The sequence below is a fragment of the Rhinopithecus bieti genome, unplaced genomic scaffold (genome assembly GCF_001698545.2).
Source record: "Rhinopithecus bieti isolate Rb0 unplaced genomic scaffold, ASM169854v2 scaffold_10654, whole genome shotgun sequence".
NCBI lineage: Eukaryota > Metazoa > Chordata > Mammalia > Primates > Cercopithecidae > Rhinopithecus > Rhinopithecus bieti.
In genome coordinates this window covers 1,666,770-1,690,079 of record NW_016806688.1, presented here as the reverse complement: position 1 = coordinate 1,690,079, position 23,310 = coordinate 1,666,770, and the positions used below count along the sequence as shown (strand labels likewise).

Below are 23,310 nucleotides of genomic sequence, written 5' to 3'. Positions count from 1 at the left end.
GGTAACAGGTGTGTGTGTGTGCGCGCGCGCGTGTGTGTGTGTGTGGGGGGGGTGCGAATTTAGAACGGAGGAACACAAGGGTTCTTTTACTGTATGTGTACTCATTTAAAGAGAGAAGTGACTCTGAGTCAACGAGAAGTGAAACTTGCCAGTGAGGGTGAATAACCTATCAGTTTTGGCTCGCTCTCTCTCTCTCTCTCTCTCCCCCCTACCCCCTTCTCTCGCTCTCACTCTCTTTCTCTCTTAACCAGGAAAGAATTGGTTAAGCATATCATGGTAAATTGATTTCTGGAATCTATATCAATAAAATATGTTGTTTACAAATGAAGAAATAAGGCTGAGTAATTATAAAAATGCTAGAGACTCTTAGAAAGAGTTAAGAATATCTACACTTTCCCCCCACTCTACAGTGTCAGAGAACATAGGACCTTCACAGGGAATTAAATCCTCTGTACTTACATTCTTCAGTATTTTTAAAAGCAGAATTCATTTGCATGCCTCTCAAATACTCATGCTTATAATAAAATAAAATAAAACAGGCATGGTATAAAAGACCCATCGTGTGAACATAGTACCCCAGTCAGCCGTTGTCCTGGATCCTCATAGAAGAGAAGAGTCATTCACGAGTTAGAGACCTCTTGACAGTCTTCAAAGAACACTGATTTCCAAGGACTTGCAAATGGCCAGTGTGAGTTTCTAAAGTGAATTTCTGAAGGAGGCTTTTGGGCAGTGGGGAGGTATTATTCCCTTTAGTCCTGGAGACCACTTTAGAAAATAGTATCATCTGCCATAGTCTTTTTTCCCCGACATGGATGGTAATTATTTATTGCCTCAGAATCTTTCACTGCTGTTGTGAAAGAAACAGTTTGAAAAGCAAATTGAGTAAGCAGATGTGAAGCACCATTTAAAAACTAATAAAATTGGTCATGATTAGTTTCTCTTAGACTGAAATTTCAGCCATATTTCAAGCTGAAAATATCAAGAAAAACATTTTCAATAATTTTTTATGTCATGCTAGCCCTATTGCCAAAAAGGAAAGTTTATTTATGCTCACATGCAAATAATTTTGGTGAAATTATTGATTATAAGCATGTTTAAAGCATTAATCTATGATTTAATTAAAATAATTTAAATATAATAGTGAACAAGATTTGACGTGTTTGCATATATGTATATTAAGAATAGTGAAAATCAGTAATAATTGTTTCTTTGATATTCCACATTTCCTAATGCTGCTGTGAGTGCATTTCCTGAAAGATAACATATGCTCTTCTTTTTAACCTGAAAGATATCTAATGTCCTTTGGACATCACGTTTATCTCAACTTTCTCAACTCAGTAACGGAAAATAAAATAAGGTAGCTTGAAAAATCTACCATGAAAATTATGTGGAATAATGTAATAAAGTACTGAGAAAGAGGACTGACCTGTAATAGGCATTCAATCATGTGTATATCAAAAAATCTACTACGCTATACTTGTAGGTCTCTCTGGTACTGTTTCTTCCCTTCCTCTCTCTCTCACCCTCTACCTGTGCCCCAGCCAATAATGAAGTCATTTTTTCCTGTAAGGAGGCAAAATGTCATGATTCATTTTAGCAGAGAAATGACTTGTTTTACAAAGCCATCCCTTAGGCTTCTAAAACAGCATACGAATTGACTCTAGTTGATCATGAAACTCCCCCACACAGCTTAGTGCTGTGTACTGAGATTAAGTTCACACTGATTAGAATTTTAGAATTATTTTACTCTTCACAATGCTTTGCACAGAATAGGTGCTAAATAAAAACTATGTGGTTGTTCAATAGATGTCACCAAATTCTTAACTCCTCCCAAGCTGATAGTTTTGAAACCAAATGTGCTGGTATAGAGTTAGTATACTTTTGCAGAGGAAGAAAATAGCCAAAACAAATATAGTGCTGTTACCATAAAAGAAAAATCAATATTGTAGACCTTAAATAAAAGGAAGTGTCTGACATGTGTGGATTTTCTTTAACAAGGACACAGGGACCCAGACAGGGTTGACTGAATATTTGTGTTGTTCTCGGTTTATAGACACAGCTGAAGCCCAGTGAAAGTATTTTGAATATACAAGATATTTTCAAAGATGTTTTGAGTGCACAAGAGACAAGATGAAGAAGACAAGTTTTTTTTTTAAATGAAAAAAAGCAAAAAATAGATACAATTCAACTATAAAGGGAGAATTGAAAATTTAGATGTGGCTTAATAAAGTGGAACCAGATTAATCTTAACAAAGGTTTTGGAAAATCTAGGGCCTCAGTCTAGAAAGAAAGAATAGCTGCTTACTGAAGCAGAACTGAGTAAGTGAAGACATATGGAATAAATTTCCAAGCAAAGCCCCCAAATCTGGTAATATAAATGAGTTCAAGAAATAACAGTACACTTTAACAAAGAAAGTTGAGATCAAAAGACGTAGCAATAAAGTTAATTTAAAAAAAAACTGAGATAACTAGATAAGAGCAGATTTTGGGTCAAATTGTCCATTTGTGCCTAGGTATTTCTTTATTTTTATCATGGCATACCGTAGTTTGAAGGTGCCTTCAGATATATAAATGAGACCCTTGGGCTTTGCAAGCAAACTTTTTGTGCTACCTGAAACTCCTGAGTGTGATTAGGAATGTTTCCTTCGTCTGGCCCCCATACTCTTGTCATACTTAAAAAATGGTTCCTGCAAGTAAGTGGTAAAATAGAGCAATTATCATGTTCATCCATGTCTCCTGGTACCTTATTCAGGAAGGCAGATGGCTAGGCAAAACTACTACCCAGTAGTACAGACCAAGAAGTATAAACGTCTCTTAAGATGATGGCCATGGTGACAGTAGGGTCAAGTGAATAGTTAAACAAAAAAACAAAGTGGCAGTTTTATAGATCACTATCTACCCTCAAAGCCGTTGCATTCATAATATTCTGCCCAACGACATATTTGTCACATAAACAAGAGGCTGTTGTTCCCAATGTTTGCCCTCAAGTTGTTAGTTAGCTGCTGACCTCATAATCTGCACAGCTGTGGCATCCCAATATGTTGCCATGAAACAGATTGTGATGTCTTAATTGATCACTTTCAGAGGTTACAATTGTCAAGTGAAACCAGTATGCTGATTCTTATTAGTTAAATTAAGCCTTGTTACAGCAAAACTGGCTAATTCATTATAATGAATAGGAAATTCAGTGTAATTTACTGCATTTTATAGATTCGAACATATCCAAGGCTTTTCTTTTCTTCTTTTGATTGTTTAAATTGTGGAGGCTGTACCCCAACCACGCTTTTATTATACAATGAAACAACTTAGAATAGTAAATGGAATGTAACCCCCCGCACCGTATGCATCTTGCTGATAAGTTGGAGTATGCCATATGACACACACAATTTAAATCAGGCATTGATGTGCATGACTCTAAGTGAATTGGAGGACTCAGCTAAGAGTAATGGATGTCAGGCTCTGCTGCAAATCGTCTGGCAAGAAGACTATTATGTTCTTCTCTGTTGTGTAAAAGAACGTAGGCTCCTAAGAGGATGAGGAAGGGTCTTAAATCAATGCCTGACCCCAAAGCACACCTCCTTGTGCCTCCATTTTGGTCATTGGTGAAGTCTTCGCTATGGCACTAATCTATAAAACTCTCTTTTCCAAGTGTCCCAATACACTCACTCACTTTGTATGAACTTATTCTCATCTGATGCCTGGACCACCTGCTACTCATATTAGTTGAGAAACCTTACTGTGACAGGGGTGATAAACAGTCCTTTTAATAGCAGAGTTTTAAGACAACTAATAAATGGGCCTTTGTGCATTCTGCAAGTCAAGTTTTTTTCAAAAGTTTTATCTTTGACATTTCAAATAAACAGATGCCTTTGTCGGTCTAGCACATTTTATAGGAGTACAAATAAAAATGAAATAAAAGAAACTAATTTAAGTTAATGTAATAACTTTAGCATCCAAAATGCAGGAGGAAGCACAAGGATGTTTATCAAAGCACTTTTTTATAGTAGAAAAAAAACAGATAATAGCTAAATGCCCAGCAGTAGACAAATTGGTACATATGGTATATCCATATAATGGAATCTTGAGCAGGCATTAAAACTATCTCTAAGAGCTGACATGGGAAATGTTGATGATTTTCGATTAATGGTTTCTCATTAAGTAAGAAACTAAAGTGGCCAAGTTATATAAAGGGCATTTCTCAACCTGTCTAAAATAATATATGTAGAAAGGGAAAAAATGACAAAAATAGGTGTAGTGTTATTGAATGATGAGAATATAGAGAGGTTTTTTTTTTTACTATTTTATCCATTATTTTAGTTTTTTGAGTTTCCCATATCACTTTACTAATTAGGGGGAAAAGTTCTTGAAGCAGTTTGAGTAGCTTGTTATAACATTTGACTTAAGAGTCTGTCTTCAGGCACCTCAAATCTAAATGGTCTGAAAATGAGCTCCTGATCTTCCTCCCAGATCCTACTCTCCTAAAGGCTTCTTTCCTTCTCAGTTGAAGGAAATTTCAGCCTTCCAGTTGCTTAGGCTGAAAACCTGGAGCTAACTGTCCGTGACTCCTGTCTTTCTCTTACATCCCAGCTTCAATCTATGGCCAATTCAATAGGCTGTACCTCCAGAATATTTCCAGAACATAAGCAGCTTCTCTCCATCTCCTTTGCTACTCAATGTGGCCCACATCACTATCTTCTCTTGCTGGGATTGTAGCAGCAGCCTAATTCCCGGCTTCCACCCTGGTCTCCATTTTATCAACTTTCCACACAGCTGCCAAAGCTGTTAAAACTCAGTTCAGTCATTCCTCTGTCCAGAGCCCTTCAATGGCGCTTCATCTCACACAAAGTGAAAGACCCTAAGTGATTTCTCGCCTGCTATCTGTCTGGCCTCAGTACCTACTTGGCTCTCCCCACTGACTCTGCCAGGCTACATTGCTCTTCCTATTATTCCTTTCCTACCTCAGGGTATTTGCATTGGTTTTTGCATTTTCTCTGCAGGAATGCTTTTTTCCTAAATATGCTCATGACCAACTCTCTCACTTCATTCAAGTCTTTCCTCAAAATTATTTTCTCAGCAAGGTCTTTTTCTGATTACTCCACCAACTCTCTCTCTCTCTCTCTCTCTCTCTCACACACACACACACTTGCACACACATACCTCCTAACCTCCTTTCCTGCTTTAATTTTCTCTATTTAGTACTTAGCCAAATTTAACATATTACGTGGTATGATAGTTTATTTATTGCCTTTCTCCTGTGCCCAACTTGAATATAAGCTCTATGAGAACAGGAATTTTTGTTTATAGTTTTCACTGCTGAACTCTAACCCCTGGAACTGTGCCTGAAACATCGTAGGTGCTCTGTGACTGCTGTGAGTGCCTACCATGGATAGGAACAATGATGTTACAGCTGTATGATGACTAGCCGGTTGATTTTTATGGAGGAGCTTATCTCTCAATGTAATTATTTTAATTCAATTGCTTTCACTTCCTAACTTAACCCATTGAGCCTTTAATGTATTTCAGGGACTAATGGGGGAATGAGGTTAAAATGAAGAAGATAGACATTGTTCTGACATAGTTTACTGTCTAGTGGACAGACATAATCCAACACAATACATAAAACAAGGACAGTACCCAGTTGAGAGAGGCTACTCACCAACAGGCACAATAAAAATTCAAGATCGAATGTCAGATACAAAATGTGGAATCTCATAGAAGGGAGATGAGAAAGATGTATATCAACAAAGCACATTGCTTCTTTATTACTGTTTTAAAAGAAAGGGTGACTATGTGGGAGAGAAGCAGCAAAAGCAATTTATTTGGTTGTTTTAGGACAACTGAAAGCAAGCAATAATGGAAAGGGCAGTGGGCTTAGAGTTAGAGGATCTAGATTTGAATCTAACACTGCAGTTTTATCATCTCCAAGTCCTGAAAGCTGATGCTTAACTTCTACGAGTCTCTGTTATCTCCGCGGTTAAATAAAAAGGGAGAAAGGGACATAGACTAGCTCTAGAGACTGCCTTTGTATATACTTTCCCATCTAAAAAAAGGCCTTTCCTTATCCATCTAGGATAAATAAACACACAAGTCAATTAACATGATGACTTGAGGGAATCTCTAAAGGGTCTCTGTAATATTTCTGCTAGCCTGGGACTTATCTTAAGTAGTTACTGGTTCCAAAAATCTCTTTTGTAACCTCATTGCTGCTGAACTCTTCATATTTTTATTAATTGCTCATAACCATTCATGCGTACAAGCAAAATACATAATTGATCCCTGGATATGTTTCTTTTGCATTTCTTTTATAGCCACCAACCTTATTACAAAGATCAAATCTTTTCATATTTTCTTATTTCACCTGAAATTGCAGTTCTGAATAAAAATATTTATCATTTAGAGTGGAAAGCAAATAACTATTTTTGCTTATAATTTTAAATCAGCCCATGGGGATTATAGAAATTAAAATTATTTTTTGACAGTATACGTTTTCTTTTTGAATGGAAGAATGCTGTTAACTTGATAATCTGTGGCAGAGACTGTAGGTTTGGTATTTGCAGGCACTTCAGAGATACATCCATATTTGGTAATTATACAATATCTGAACTTTTGTTTTCCCAGAGGAACTTGTTTGACTAAGTGGAATTTATTAATTTACATACCTTCTTTCTCTATTTTTCAGCCTTTGCAACTGGACTGTGACCTTTGTGCCATAGTGTCAAACTCAGGTCAGATGGTTGGCCAGAAGGTGGGAAATGAGATAGATCGATCCTCCTGCATTTGGAGAATGAACAATGCCCCCACCAAGGGGTATGAAGAAGATGTTGGCCACATGACCATGATTCGAGTTGTGTCCCATACCAGCGTTCCTCTTTTGCTAAAAAACCCTGATTATTTTTTCAAGGAAGCAAATACTACTATTTATGTTATTTGGGGCCCTTTCCGCAATATGAGGAAAGATGGCAATGGCATCGTTTACAATATGTTGAAAAAGACAGTTGATATCTATCCGAATGCCCAAATATATGTGACCACAGAGAAGCGCATGAGTTACTGTGATGGAGTTTTTAAGAAGGAAACTGGAAAAGACAGGTGAGTCCTCTCTGAAGCAGCTTTATTGTCTTTTATTATCTTTTATGCTATATCTTTGCTGATTCCTTTTGCAGGATATAAAATAAACAGTTATTTTTTAAGCTGATTGTTATATGTTCTGAATATTATGATTACTTGATAAGCCAGCCTGAGGTCTCATTTATTCCACCTATACTACCTCCTGTTCTTTCCATTCTGATTGATTTGAGTCTCCAAGAAATATTGGATACTTCCCCTAGGTATCTTTTGATCTTTTCTATTTTGTTCCATTTCCTATTGATTAAGTTGGATTTCAGCTGAAAGAGGAAGCCTAAACATTTCTGTTTCAAAACCTAGTAATGGTAAGGAACTTTAGGATTATGCATTAGTCTAAACTCCTCTGGGAATTTTGCCAAAATTTTACCTGAAACCACAAACAGAACAGGCTATTGATTCTCCAATAAGATTGTGTAGCTTTTTTGCATGCAAATAGGCACTGTGATACTGAACATCATAACTTGGTGTCTAACTTGTTTAGCAGAATACCATATTGAAATTATATGTCACTTAAAATCATTAGCAGTTGAATTCTTTTAAATAAATGAGTTATAAATACCATTCATTCAATTATCCAAAAACCAATTTGCATTTTTTATTACATCCATATTTTTTCTGTAGCATTCTGTAAACTCCACTTCCCACTTTGTTCCCTTGAAGCCTGATTGCCTCATTCTTTCCCCTCCCCTTCCTTGTCTTATTTCCTCTGTTTGCTCCACTTCCAGCTCCCTCATCTCTCCTGTAACTGGATTGTGTGCCATTTTTTCTTCCTTTTTAGAAAGATAACTATAAAATAGAGAAAACAGGAATTACAAATCAATCTTGATTCTTATATCTAGCACTAATAAAGAACTGCTAAAGGAAGATATTGAAACCAATAGCTAAAGTTTTAAATTATCTGTGAATTTTGCTTATTTGTGCAATATCATGGTTAAATTGAGCATCTGCTATAGTTCCAATATTAGCATTCCGATTTATTCAAAGTATATGCATTTCACTATACAATATTATCAAATCTAAGCTTTTAACTGTATTGAGATATGTGCTTAGGGGGGTGCAGTTTCTGATATCTCTGGATGTAATTTGAATGCTGATGATTATTTAAAAATCTTAGGTGGATCAACTCTCCTTTGGTAATGTGGGTTGATCTGAATTTAACATTTTGTACTTCTGAGCGTCAAAAATACACAGCTTCATATGAAATACAAGACAGAAATAGCCATGAAATACTAGTTCCTCCGACTATATGACTTAGTAAGAAGAATCCCAAAGGTGAGATTTGAATCAATGTAGCATAAACTGTCCAAAATGACAGGCAGTAGAGATGAAAGGAATAGGTATGGCACTTCAAAGAAATATGGTCATATTTCACACTATTCTATATAAATATGAAGCCTATTCGCAAAGGGCTTTGGAAATTTCTTGTCTCTCATCAGCCCAGAGCATTGCAATTAATGAGATGTATTTGACTTTTCATTAGAGTTAGCCCTCGAGGTATCATCCAGACATAACTATAAGCCCTAGAGTCATTTGCCGGGGTGGGGGGGTGCGGGTATCAGAGAAGAGCTTTGCATGCTGTTGGTTCATGTTTTTATGTGTTTATTTCACATTGACTTTTGCCATGAGCTTTCAGGGAGACAACACCATCAACATATGTAAATTGTAAAAGAACTGGGAGAGAATAGCTTTGGGAGATCATTTTCTTACTGGCCATAATGAAGAAAGCTGTATAGTAGGAAAATTACTGGTAATTTTACTCAGTTGATAAAGTTAATTTGCAGGGTATCATTCGATTGGTAGAGTTACCCAAATGAGAGTTGAAGAAACCGAAATATGGTTTCAGTTTATGGTGCATTCTTATCTTTCTCACTGAGTCTATTTCTGTCTGGTTACTTCACTGAGTACTCCAACCAGACAAGAGAAGACAACTATGCTAGTGTTTTAGAAATGGACAGAACGGGTGATTTAAGTAGAGCCTGGTTGGATTAACAAGATGTTGACCAAAATGACCTCAGAAACTGCTGTTCCCAGTCTATATCCTAATGACATCTATGTTAAAGACTTTTCTTGTCTAAGAATTTCCCATGGCAATCTGATATTCATTGTCAAATTTCAAACTAGAATATATTAATCAACTTTTCATGAAGGAAAATGTCAAACTTATAAAGTAGAGACACTAGTGGTATAATGAACCTCTGTATAACCACCACTTAGCTTGAATAATTATGAATCCATGACCAGTATGGTTTCATCTATACCCCTACACACTTTCTCTCTCACCAAAGATTATGTTGAAACAAATCTCAGATATCATATAATTTTATTTATAAATAGTTTGGTGTATATCTCTAAAAGATAAAGAGTCTTAAAATTAATACAATACCATTCCTCTACATAAAATCAACAATCTGGGCCCAAGGGCGCGGTTGGCTCAAGGCCTGTATCCCAGCACTTTGGGAGGGCCGAGACGGGCGGATCATGAGGTCAGGAGATCGAACCATTCCTGGCCTAAAATGGTGGAAACCCCGTTCTCTTACTAAAAAAATACAAAAAACTTAGCGGGCGAGGGTGGTGGACGCCTTTAAATCCACATACTCGGGAGGCTGAGGGCAGGAAGAATGCGGAACCCGGAGGGCGGGAGCTTGCAGTGAGCTGAGAATCCGCACTGCACTCCAGCCTGGTCGCCAGCGAGCAAGGCTCGTCCAAAAAAAAAAAAAAAAACAAAAAAAAAAAATCAACAATCTGCCTTAATATCATTATATATTTAGTTTTCAAATTACCCAATTGTCTCATTGATATATTTTTCATAATTTGTTTTAATTAGGATTAGCATAAGGTTCATACATAGCAATTAATTGATATGTGTCTTATATTTCTCCTAACCTATATAGCTACTTCCCCGTCTCTCATTCTTTCTTCTGTCTCCCTCTGTATCTGTTGTTGAAGAAACCTAGGCATTAGTTGTATAGAGTTTTCCACAATCTAGATTTCTTAATCGCATTCCCATGTTCTTTCTTTTTCTTCTACACTGATATTTATGTATTGAGGCTTGGTTGGATTCAGGCTTTTTTTTTTTTTTTGCCAAAACCATTAGGTAGTTCTTCTCTCAGGAGAAATACTCTCTGATTTTCTCTTTTTTAAGTTAGATACCATTAATGATTATTTGCTAGATTAAATAATTTATTAGGATTGCACAATGGTGCTATTTCATCATATCCTTTTTATTTATTAGCTGATATAGTTTAGTAAGGGTAATTTACCCTCTGATTCATTTAGTTACCATGAGATAGAAACCAATACTGTTCTCCTCTTTATTTACCAGTTTTAATGTACTAGTTTCCTTGCATTCACTATAGGTGACCAGTATTATTGATATTTACATATTAACTTACAGACTTAAACATACTTGAAGTATTTTAATTTATTAAAATTATACCCTTATGTTCAGATTGTCCTATTTTGACCTGTGATTGTCCTATTTTGACCTATGAGAACCTCTTCAAATTGGCTTTGAGTCCTTTTGACATGCCCTTAGTAGCCTTTGATAGCTTCTTTGTTTCCTAGTATTATGGGATGTTTCAGGCTTTTGTTGTACATATTCCGAGACAGACCTGCATTCAGACATTTCTCCAAAGAAAGTCAGTTTCTTTTAGTATTTAAGAGAGCGTAATATTAGCACCATGGCTGCTCATTGCTACTGGATTGGTCTTTGTTTCTTGGGCTTTACAGTGGACAGAGCTAGCATATAAACAATATATACTATATATACTGTTTAAAGATAAAATCATTATGAATTCAAACCGAAACTTTCAATTCACATCCAGGGCTAACAGGTTTTAAGTTTACATCCTCTATTTTACATCTGTTCCTTCTTTTTACCACGCTGACAATCACAGGTCTCAGAGATTTCAATGTAATTATTCATCTGCTTTATTCCACAACACAGACACACACACAGACACAGACGCACACACACACAAATCTTAGAATAAGAATAACAGCACAACAAGCAATATAATTATGGTAAACACTTTAAGGATATTTTGCATCAAAGAAAACATTTGAATGGCAAGCATTTATGTGGATCTGTGCTCACAAAGTATATGTTGGTTATAGTCTCCAAAAAAGTTTTTAACATTTTTTTCCTAAGTAAATAGGAGTGAATTCAGTGGTATACATCACTGCAGGCATGAGGAAATAGAGAATAAGGGGTGTCCATTTAATGTTGCTTTAATTGTAAAGCTATTTTGTTTGATTTGCCTGTACTTATTAGAACTTTTTAGCAAGTACTTATTTTCATTATCAAGTTTTTAACATAGAGATAATGTCATCATTATTATATATAATTTATAGAATTAAAAAAAGTATGTCACTAGTAGTTCAAGTGATTCATGGTAGGAAAATGATTACATGGAGTTCCTCAAAGAAAACTTTGCTTCTCAGCTTGCTTCTCAAAATTGTAAAAATACTTATTATTATATTTAGAACTATATAGCTGTTCCATTTAAGGTGGGACATGTTTTCACTTTTCCAAGTATGTGGTTTTTTTTTTTTTTTTTTTTTTTTTTTGAGATGGAGTCTCGACTCTGTCACCCAGGGCTGGAGTTGCAGTGGCATGGGTCTCTGCTCACTGCAAGCCTTCTGCCTCCAGGTTCAAGCGATTCCTCATTCCTCAACCTCCTGGAGCACCACTGGACTACCAGGACGACAACAACCACCAATGCACTGGCTAATTTTGTATTTTTAGTAGAGATGGGATTTCGACCATAATTGGCACAGGCTAGTCTCGAACTCACTGATCCTTGTGATCCACACTGCTAGGGCTTCCAAAGTGTTTGTTATTATGTTATGCATGTAGCCACCTTACTGTCACCCAGCCAGTATTGTATTTTTTGTCTTAAGGAACTCCTCGTTGAGGAAACATGAAGCAGTAGAAGAAATATGTATATCATCCAAATGTCTTAGAATAAGTTTAGGCCAACTCACAGGCATATTGGAATACCTTTTTTGAAGCAAATAGAATTTAATTTGCTTTTTTTTTTAGTTACTGTCTAAAATTATTTGGCTTGTCAATTAGAGAGGGTGACCTTGTGGGAAAGGCTAAGAGAGCAGAAAGAGAAAGCTGCTTTCCCTTTCTGTCTATATCTTCTGGGAGCCAGTGTTTTTTCTTTTTCATTTTTAATTCTAGGTTCATTAGTTAGTGGTCACTTTTAGATTATCACTTACCACATATACTTCTGGAAAACAAGTATTGTGAATTCTACAGAACTTTCATTTCTTTCAGAAATCTTTGAAATGAACAGTTTTATATTCAAAACAATCTGGACCAAAATACCTCTTCCCCTTGAATGATTGGTATGCATAAATAATACTAGCCTGCTGACATTTACACATTTGCATTAATACATCTTAAGACTGAAATATTATAGAAATGCTGTAGGGCTGACAGCGGCACATTGTGCCACACTTAACACTGAAGAATGTGATCATGTTCCTGGCACACACATAAGCAAAAGGAATGTTAACTTTCTAGAGAAGCAGTTGAGAGCCAATGTGAGCTATTTTGCTTTCCTGTGGGTAGGTGGGCAATGGCAGCTTGGATTTCACTTTAGAAATATGCTTGCAAATGTAGGCACATTATTTAATTAAGTAATAATTGAGAAAGCAATAGTCCCCATTAAAAGAGCAAAGCTAATTCTGGGCTGATAAAGGACTCTGAGCTGCCCTAAATAGGTCTTAATTAGCTGGTGCCAATGTGGCTCCACCTTCAGGGATGGATGAAATTAATGAAAGCTAGCAGCAAATAGAATCAGTGTTTCAAGATGTTCCTGCCTCAGGTGAAGAGGATGAAAAGAAAGGGAGTCATTTTTAAAGACTGTTTAGGAGACAGAATGCACAAAATCAATTCCTAAAAACACAAAATGGGACACTGATTTGTAAATACAGTATCAAGATCTCTACCTGGCTCATCTTTGCCAGCCTGCTCCATCCATTCCCACTCAATCTTAAGGAGCGAAAAAGAAATCAGCGATGTGTCATTCCTCGCTATCATTTGGGGGTGACAGTTTTATAAACTAGCAAGGGTTTGAAGGGCAGCCCAGGTTTTGCTATTTCAGTTTGGCCATTTTGAAAGTTTCTTGTGTCATTGTGTGGTCAAGTATAGAGATGAAATTGGCTCTCATCCCTCAGGTTTGCAAACCTTTAGTAATATCTAGAGTGGAAAGGTGTTTCAAGTCTTCTTCCCTGAAAATTTGGAAATCCTCTTGTAGGTCCCTCTGTCAACACACAAGGAAGCTGCCTTAACACACACAGTGTAGCAGGAAGGTGGAGGGCAAAAACCAAAACCAACATAAAACAACTATGCTAGCTTTATCTAGTCAGCCATGGGGTACAGAAATGTGCATAGTTTGCCCAAAGAAATGCTATACCTAGATTCCACAAACAAAGATATCTGGTTATTCCTAACTCAGAATACATACCTGCTAACCCCAGGAAAACTTTGACCAAGAGAAAATAGGCAAAGTATAACAATCTTATTTGAAAGACAGTATTAAAAACAGTATTTTCCTTTTTTTTTTTTTTATCTTGAAGATGGTCTTTGCAAATATAAGTATCTCAGCACTTTTTTGGGAACAACGCTGACAAACCTCTGTTAACATTAATTAATGTCCCCACCCCAGCTGGTGAATTTGGCAGGAACAAAAAGTTCATGCAGCAATCATGGGCAGATCCGTAGGACTCCTTAGTCAGGAAGCATGATACTGCATCCAGGGTTGTGTGTTCATGCTAACAAGCATTATGAAACAAGGGAATTTCCTTTTTACCATTATTTGTGATGGCATTCAGTGACCTACATTAGGCCTCCTCTGTAATACACGTGTGCTGGAAATTAAAAATTAAAAAAAAGGAACGATCTATTTTAATAATGGGAGGTAGGGAGGGGCATTTGTAATTTATAAAGATATCAGTACAAACCTTTCATGTGTTTAAAAACACCCATGTGTGCACACTCACACACATATACAAATACACTGGATGAAACTCTGATATATTTGACAAGACAATTTAGGATTAAAACAGGAGCAACATCTCAAGTTCAGTGATCGTATTTTAAAGCAAAAAGCTGTGCAGAACATCCGTGGTTGTGGAAATCAAGACTTGCAAGCAGTCTACTGATTGAAATAAAGTTCTCTGGGCCAGAGGATGACTTGACAGAAGGCCAGATGCTCAGACAAATTATACTGTATAGAAAAAAAAATCCCAGTAGACACGTATGCTCAACAGTTCTCTCGACGTAGTGGCTTTTAAACCCATAAAAGGGCGTGAAACTCAAAGGCAAAAGTAGGCCTTAAATGAGAAGCTTCATTAAAATATATCCAGACTTTTAAATTTTATACGGGCTTTAAAGGGTCTATTTATTTATGTATCATGGGATCTATCTCTGCAGTTGACTTACTTCCCTCTTACAATTATTTCTCCTCTCCTTAGATATGTTTTTGAACTATGCCTCCTTCTCCAAGTTTAGTTCAAAATTAAGACAATTAAGGATAATTACATTCTTGTCTTTAAAACATATGAGCTAGCAGCAATCTCTATTTTTTCTCTATTCTTGGATGCTTGACTCTTCCTAAGACAGAGTTGGTTGTTTTGAGAATTTTCATCCTATACTACGCCCATCTGTACTACTAGATTTTTAATTGCTTGGGCACATATTTCAAAATACCTTTCACTGTGTCTGGGATGTTATAAGAGCTTTACAGATGTTTGCTGAATTGAATTTTTGCTTCTCTGTAAACAGACTTCTTATTAGATATGGTATTACTGACCTACGTGGACTCCTCTACTTAACTCTTTTTCTTGCCTTCTTTTGTTCTTGTTTTTTTTTTTTTTTTTTTTTTTAGTTTCAAGGAGCAGAAAGTTTAATAGGCAAGAAAGAAGGAAAACGCTCCCTGTACAGAGACAGAGGGAGGGGTGCTCTGAGCAGACAGAGAAAAACCCCTTAGCTCCTTTTCTTAGTGAAGAGTAGGTCCTCTAGATCAGTACAGTGCTTTTCAAACTTTAATGTACATCAAGCCACCTGCTGACCCACATGATTTGAGGCAGGGCCTGAGAATTTTCATTTCTAACAAGTTTCCAGGCCTGGCCAATCCTGTTCATCTGCAGATGGCACTTTGAGTTGTGCTATTAACAAAGTAAAAGACATTCATTGTTTCTTGAACCAAATAAATACATAAGTCAAGAATATCTGTTTCCCAAATAGCTTGGTAATCTGCTTGTAGTTGGATCCTGACTTTGTGATCCTGCCCTATTCCTCAGCAAATTAATAATGGGGCTCAGAGAAGTCCTTAAGAATTCAGCTAGAGACTTGTGTATCTGAATTATGTTTGTTCATTTCTTTCATTGAACAACACATTTCCTACGCCCATCTCCATTTTATTCTTAGACCTAGCATAGCGGTGGTTTGCCATAAAATACAGTACCTAAAGAATGTATTATTTTCACTCTCTGTCTTTCAGTTAAAGGGCCCACAGATGTTTCAAGTGTCCTTGAATTGACCTCAGCAATAACTCCTTTTCTTTGTTCTATTATTATCACTACCAGTGCTCGTTTAGGTCTTCTTTACCACGCACATACATGACTACTTATCTAGTCCTACCTCTATGTTTTGGCAGAGCTAGTTCCCTCTGCCTATATTGCACTTTCCCCCATCACCAGGCACACACATGCAGGCTATACTTGATGAACAAGTCAAATGTTACCTTTTCATGAAGCCTTTTGTAATATCCCTACAGAATTCATACTTCCCCCGAAAACCGTAGGGTTATGACTTCCTTTTTATAGAAATAATCACTTTCTACCATGCATTATTGCTATTTATGTTTAATCTCTTCAAGTGGTCCATAAACTATTTGAGGGAACACCAGCCTTGTTTCTCCAAGCACCTTGACATAATGCTTGACTTTAATAGGTATTCAGTAAACATTTAATGGGTGAATGAATAAATAAATGGATGAATAAAAGAAATAACACTTAATATCTTTTTTAAACTTAAAAGTCCCTTTGCCATTTGTTGAAATACTAGCGCATTTCGAAACACTTTTTTTCAGCATAGAAGGGTCACAGCAATGCCAAAGAGGCAAGTTCTAGGATTGAATTTTGATAGAAAAGTTTCTACAGTTCTATTTAGAGAGACCACCTCTTGCTATATTTTACCCAAAGGCTGGCAAATCTATTACCTTCTCTAGGGTTTTTGTGGTTGGGCACTGGGTTTTTAATAAGTAACTGGCAGAGCCATTCTTCAAACACAGGTTTCCATTTTAGTTTCACTCCAGTTGTGAAGCAAATTCCAAGGCTTCACTCCCAATGCTGTTAGCTGTCACTTGCCTGGTGAGAAACCCTAGTACACAAAGTCAAAGTTATACTCTTGGGCTTCAGGAGGCAAATATAAGCACCACCTCAGAAGTCAGAAAACAAAATACCCAAGTAAAGGAGAACTGAAAACTCTCATAAAACAACCTGAGCTTCTCTACCAAACTTTATCTTTAAATGGCCCTCCAGAAAATACTTTCTTCTTTGGTAACAAAGAAAATAAATTGCCTTACTTTTTAATGCCTTCATGATGAACATAAAGAAAAGAAAAAATTGGTAGTGGTGTCTTTCAACCAACTGCATAAATGAAGAATAAATTTGTATATAGACTAAGAGGAAAATTAATGAAAGCATTTCTGATATATTCAGATCATGTCACTCTCCTGCTCAAAATCCTGCAATAGTCCTCCATTTTCCTTAGAATAAAAACACATGTTTACAGTGACTTCCAATCACTTCTGATGAGTCTACCGTGATAGCATTCAAAATTGAAATCCTTACCTCACATACCCAGCATTCCCAATTTTCCTTACCTTGTTCTATGTTATTTTTTTCTCTCATAGCATTACCTTCTAACATTCTATATAATATACTTACTTATTTTAAATTTTAGTGTTTTCTGTGTATTTCTCCTACTGGGATATAAGTTCTCTAACATCAAGGATCATTGTTTCGTTCACTAATATAGCTCAAGCACCTAGAAGAATATATGTTGTGCAGTAGACACTCAATATTTGCTAAATAAATGACCTAGAGGTAGAAAAACAATTAAATAAAGGATTCAGGCAAACTTGCAAAAAGTTATCATGGAGGTCTTTAATCGGTTAAAGAAAAAAATACATCCACTCAGAAACAGTCCAATTAAGTTATAAGTTTAAGGCTGCTTTTTCTGCTGTTGTTTTATAAAAAGGTGCTAGTATTGGAGCTGTCTTATCCAAGAGATCATCATTTCACTCAAGGAACTGGTCTGATTTTTATTCTTCAGCACGTGGACCAGTTGTTTAAACAGAATTGATTTCTGATTTCTTTGGTGTCCGGGAGAAACAGCAAAAATCTCTCATTCTTATTTGGATTAGTAGAACAGCAGTTCTCAAATGTGAGCTTGCATCAGAATTACACAGGGTGCTGATTAAAACCCAGATTGCTGGGCTCATTCCTGCACTTTCTGAGTTGGTGTTCTGGGATTGAGGCCCAAGAGTTTGCATTTCTAACACAATTCCAGGTACTGTTACTGCTGGTCCTGGGATCACACTTTAAGAACTACCGTGGTAGAGAATTCTAAGATATCAAGTCACATTCAATTATTTTGAACATTTGGTCCTATAATCTTTATTCTATTGGCATATTGTTGCACAAACATCTAGAATTATTTTTGTTATGATATTTTTCATGGTGAAGAGTTTTTTAACCTCCTGTGAAAGTCCTACTGCAGCTCTGACATTTTATTCTTCACTTTCTTAAGATCTTGCTCCTCTGTAATTATACCAGATGGTGCTGCTCATTAGCTTATAAGGGAGTGATGCTCCATCATTCTAGACAGAGAGACAAATCATTCTGGTCTCTGACTTTTGAGTCAAGAATCAACATTTGGGTGTATGTTCAACCTACTATTTGCTTTACAATTTTGCTCATTAGGTATTTATTACCCTGACAATGTATGAGCTAGTCATTTTCCTTCTGCCATGTAGTTCAGATTAACACCGTTTGACAACTGCCATCATCACAGAATTACCTCCAGTAATATGTAATTTCTTTTTTGCCTATGTTATCTGGGTGAAGTATTTATCTAGGAAGTATATCTATAAATTGAAGATCACAAATAACATTCAATTCTCTGACTTACTGGGTTAGAAATGGATAACTAGGGCCATTTCCCTGGAGTTTCTAGCCCTGGTATTGGCATTGCTGATTTATGAGAAACAGTGAAACCTGAGGACAAAAGAAAGGAATATTATGACTAAAGTCAAGCATTCTTTTTCATTTATTGTATGCTTTTTTATGAAGAAGGTGGAATGAAGGAAGCATATGATTTAATGAAAAGCATTGAAAAAGAACAGAAACATTTATTAAGCTCTGCTGGCCAAATGGATGGGCAACCCTTTACAGAAACATGGAAACCATGCAGAGCAGAGAACTGGTTAAAATTTAGAACCTGGAAAAAAGTTTTATCTGATATATTCAACAATTGGAGCAAAACATATTTTCTTTTCTTTATAATCTTCACTAAAAAGACAACTAAAGTTATTACTAGATAACTCATGCAAAGGCACTATTACAGGCGTGTAGTAACATTCTTCTGATGTGAATAGGTTGTTTGTTCTCTCCTAAAATACTTCTCTACACAGCTTTAATATTAAACTTGTGAAATTATCTTGAACTTTTGTTGATTGGAGGGTAGCAGAGAGAGAAGGGGATATAGTTGGGAGCTTCTGGGAAGGATTGTCAATCTATCTTAACTTTTCTAGTTGATAGTGTCGATAGTAGATTTTTGACCATTAAATCTTTACTAACCAAGGTGCTAATATCCTTGTAATGAGTTGAGTGTCCTACACTACATCAGCTGTATCACTGTGGAGGCACAGAAGCTCTGAAGGTAAATGCAAAACAAAGAATGGTTGCTGTTCCAAGGTGACTTTTTCATGACATGTTCTATATTTCTGATATGTCTTCTAGTCTTAACCTGTGAGTTCATAGCAAACACAGTTGGTTTTATTTAGGAGTACATTAAATTTTGTTCCAATGAGCAAATTTCACTTTTGCTTCATAGTGATTGTAATTAATTTGATCTTTATTTTCTCTTTATCTTTACTTCACTCATTACTCATCTGACAGCTCGCCATCCCACCTTAATTAGGCAAGAAGACCCTTCCAAAAGTGAACCATTGGCAGTTCTGTCATCTGGAAAGAGATACATAAAATGTGTTAAAAAACAGAAATGACTATATAACTGGTTCATCATATTTCCTTAGCAGGTGGATTCTTGGTGGGCAAAGATCGTGTTTCTGGTGCTTTTGCTGCCAAGCACATTGTGGGTGTTCAATAAATATTAAATAATAAGAAGAGTTTCCTAATTAAGATGAACATTTTTCTCTATTAAGCAGATGGTGCTCAATAGGAGTAGCCCATTATTTATAAGTATGACACAAGGTGCTGGCAATTGTTGAGGAAATGTGGCTCTCGCTTCAAATGCTGATTATATGTTAAAGCAAACTTTTGTGACAAACAGCTTGGTCAATTTTAATGTTTGTGATTAAAACTGTCACTAGAGATGGACTTCTGTGTATAGGTCTGTAATTCTGCTGTTTTGATGATTAATATTGGCTTCACCTATTAAAGTATTTCTTGCTATTTGATGCAAGGCAAGTTTTGGCAAATCAGTGTATACCTGATTTTACCCCATAGGTTCACCATTTGATTTGAATTCTCATCCTTGTCTGATTTCTAAAGAGATTTTTCTTTTGAGTCCTTTGAGTGTCTTTGTGGTTGCTAAAGCTAGATGTGAACACCTCCATGATATTTGCAATGCTTATATTCGTAGCTGAAACCTCAGTGGAACTAAGGAGAGTTAATTAGGCATTCCCAAAAATATACATCATTTTATGATTTTGCAGATCACCCCGATGAAAATAACAGTTTAATTTTGTCAAGTCATGTAAATTATAGTGAGAGGGATGATGAGAGTTCTCAGCTCTTTGGAGAAGTTAATTTTGTTGTCAGCACATCCACATTTCAAAAATCACAAACTAGAGGCAGAACTTTTCAGTGCCAGTGAGATTTGGTGATCGGATACTGTTTTCATTTCTAATGTCTGCCTTCTGTATAGTGCCTATGCAAATAGGGGCTTTCAAGGATTCTCAAGTAGCAGCTTCCCCTATTAGGATCATAGCTAGCAGCTGCTGCGTTTCTCATAAAAGATAGAAAACATCCTGTTTACTAACATACAACCATACGCCCTCACCCACGTACAGTCACACCAAGCTCTTCTATTTAGGCAGAGCATTTATTTTGGTTTGAGATAGGCAGCACAGAAATGCAGTCTTTTACAAACATTCCTTGAGCACATATCCCCTGGGTGCTAACTAGGTGTCATTGTTCTAGATGTGGGGAATTCACTGATACCTGAAACACATTCTCTAATTTTACTGGGAACTTATCGGAACTTCTGACATTTTTTGGCAGGTTCTTTGCATCTGGTCTCACCTCCTTATTTTTAATATTTATAAACCATGCTCATCAGGATGTCAGTAGAGAAGAAATGAAAGTAACTGAGAAACCCTGCCGAGAGAGACCAAATCGTAAAGTGAACTAAAAATATCTTGACTACAAGGATAGAAAGTGAACTTGAGGTGTTCTTGAGGCAGCAAAAATAAGTATTGTGACAAAATCCAGGCTTTACTTCAGTGTCAGATAATCAATGGACTAGAGATTTCACTGTGTTCCCCACAACCCTGTTAAGAAATCAAGACCATGTGCTTTGTCTATAATCCTGGAGTCTGCCCAGAACATGAGCTCATAAATATGTTAGCTTAAGTAAAGTTTATGATAGCATAGATGATGAATCATCTTCCTCTTTTGAAAAGCATACACTCTATAACTCAGGATTTCTGAAGTCCCTCCAGAAATCTACATGACTTTTGCCCTATTTTCTTTAGGTCTTGATTCAAATGTCACCTTATCAGAGAGCCCTTTTTTGACAACACTCTCCCACCCCCAACCCTCTGTTTTCTGCTTCTCAAACTCTGTTTTCGTTTATGTTACTTGTTATGGCCTGATATGAGGGCATAACTTGTTGTTTACCTCTCTGCCCCCTCAAATAGCATCTGACACACATAGGTGACACTACCCAATTGTTGAGTGGGTAACATGAGGCTGTCGGGTATTGTTAGTTCTTTATCCTAGGCTTACACAGGGTCAGCATCACCATTATCACTGTCTTCCACTTCACATCTTGTCCCGCCGGAAATTTTCAGAGACGATAATGCGTATGGAACTGTCATCTCCTATGATGGCAATGCCTTCTTCTAGAATACTGCCTGAAAGACCTGCCTGCGGCTGTTTTACAGATATATATATATATATCACTCAGATATATTTACAGAAATATATATATCTATATACACACACACGCATATCACTCTAAAATAATGATGAAGGACCCTGGGGTGGGGACACCCAAGATGGTTGAATAGGAACAGCTCCAGCCTTCAGCTCCCAGCATGAGCAACACAGAAGATGGGTAATTTCTGCATTTTCAACTGAGGTACCTGGTTCATCTCACTGGGACATGTCCGACAGTCCATGCTGGTCCATGGGTGCAGCCCAACCAGCGAGAGCTGAAGCAAGCAAGGCATCGCCTCACCTGGGAAGCGCAAGGGGGAAGGGAATTCCTTTTCCTAGCTAAGGGAAATGGAGACACACAACACCTGGAAAATCTGGTAACTCCCACCCTAATACAGCACTTTACCAAGGGTCTTAGCAAATGGCACACCAGGAGATTATATCCCACACCTGGCCTGGAGGGTCCCATGCCAACAGAGCCTCCCTCATTGCTAGCACAGCAGTCTGAGATCTAACTGCAAGGCGGCAGCGAGGCTGGGGGGAGGGGTGCCCCCCATTGCTGAGGCTTAAGTAGGCTAACAAAGCCACCTGGAAGCTCCAATTGGGTGGAGCCCACCACAGCTCTAGAAGCCCTGCCTGCTTCTGTAGACTCCACCTCTGGGGACAGGGCATGGCTAAACAAAAAGCAGCAGAAACCTCTGCAGATGTAAAAGTCCCTGTCTGACAGCTTTGAAGAGAGCAGTGGTTCTCCCAGCACGGAGGCTGAGATCTGAGAACGGACAGACTGCCTACTCAAGTGGGTCCCTGATCCCTGAGTAACCTAACTGGGAGACATCCTCCACTAGGTGCAGACTGACACCCCCCACCTCACACTGCTGGGTACACCCCTGAGTCTAAGCTTCCAGGGCAAGAATCAGACAGCAACACTCGCTGTTCAACAATATTCTATCTTCTGCAGCCTCCACTGCTGATACCCAAGCAAACAGGGTCTGGAGTGGACCTCAAGCAATCTCCAACAGACCTACAGCTGAGGGTCCTGACTGTTAGAAGGAAAACTAACAAACAGAAAGGACACCTACACCAAAACCCCATCAGTACGTCACCATCATCAAAGACCGAAGGCAGATAAAACCATAAAGATGGGGAAAAAGCAATGCAGAAAAGCTGGAAATTCAAAAAATCAGACTGCATCTCCCCCTCCAAAGGAATGCAGCTCATCACCAGCAACAGAACAAAGCTGGATGGAGAATGACTTTAACAAGTTGAGAAAAGAAGGCTTCAGGTGATCAGACTTCTCAGAGTTAAAGGAGGAACTATGTAACTGGCACAAATAAACTAAAAACCTTGAAAAAAGAATGGATGAATGGATAACTAGAATAATCAATGCAGAGAAGACTTTAAAAGAACTGATAGAGATGAAAACCATGACACGAGAACTACATGACAAATGCACAAGCTTCAGTAACCAACTCAATCAACTGGAAGAAAGAGTATCAGTGATTGAAGATCAAATTAATGAAATGAAGTGAGAAGAGAAGTTTAGAGAAAAAAGAGTAAAAAGAAATGAACAAAGCCTCCAAGAAATATCGGATTATGTGAAAAGATGAAATCTACGTCTGATTGGTGTGCCTGAAAGTGACGGAGAAAATGGAACCAAGTTGAAAAACACTCTGCAGGATATCATCCAGGAGAACTTCCCCAACCTAGTAAGGCAGGCCAACATTCAAATTCAGGAAATACAGAGAACGCCACAAAGAT

The 23,310-nt window shown here is 37.2% G+C and overlaps 1 protein-coding gene across 1 annotated transcript in view; it reads left to right on the top strand.

Annotated features, from left to right (window-relative positions):
- The first annotated feature begins 6,683 nt into the window (after positions 1-6,683).
- The window catches only part of ST6GALNAC3 (ST6 N-acetylgalactosaminide alpha-2,6-sialyltransferase 3), a 220,519-nt gene continuing 203,892 nt past the window's right edge, over positions 6,684-23,310 (top strand). Inside the window, exon 1 of the mRNA XM_017877408.1 lies at positions 6,684-7,089. Coding sequence (XP_017732897.1) covers positions 6,731-7,089 — 359 coding nt within the window. The 5' untranslated portion in view covers positions 6,684-6,730. The remainder of the gene's footprint in view (positions 7,090-23,310) is intronic.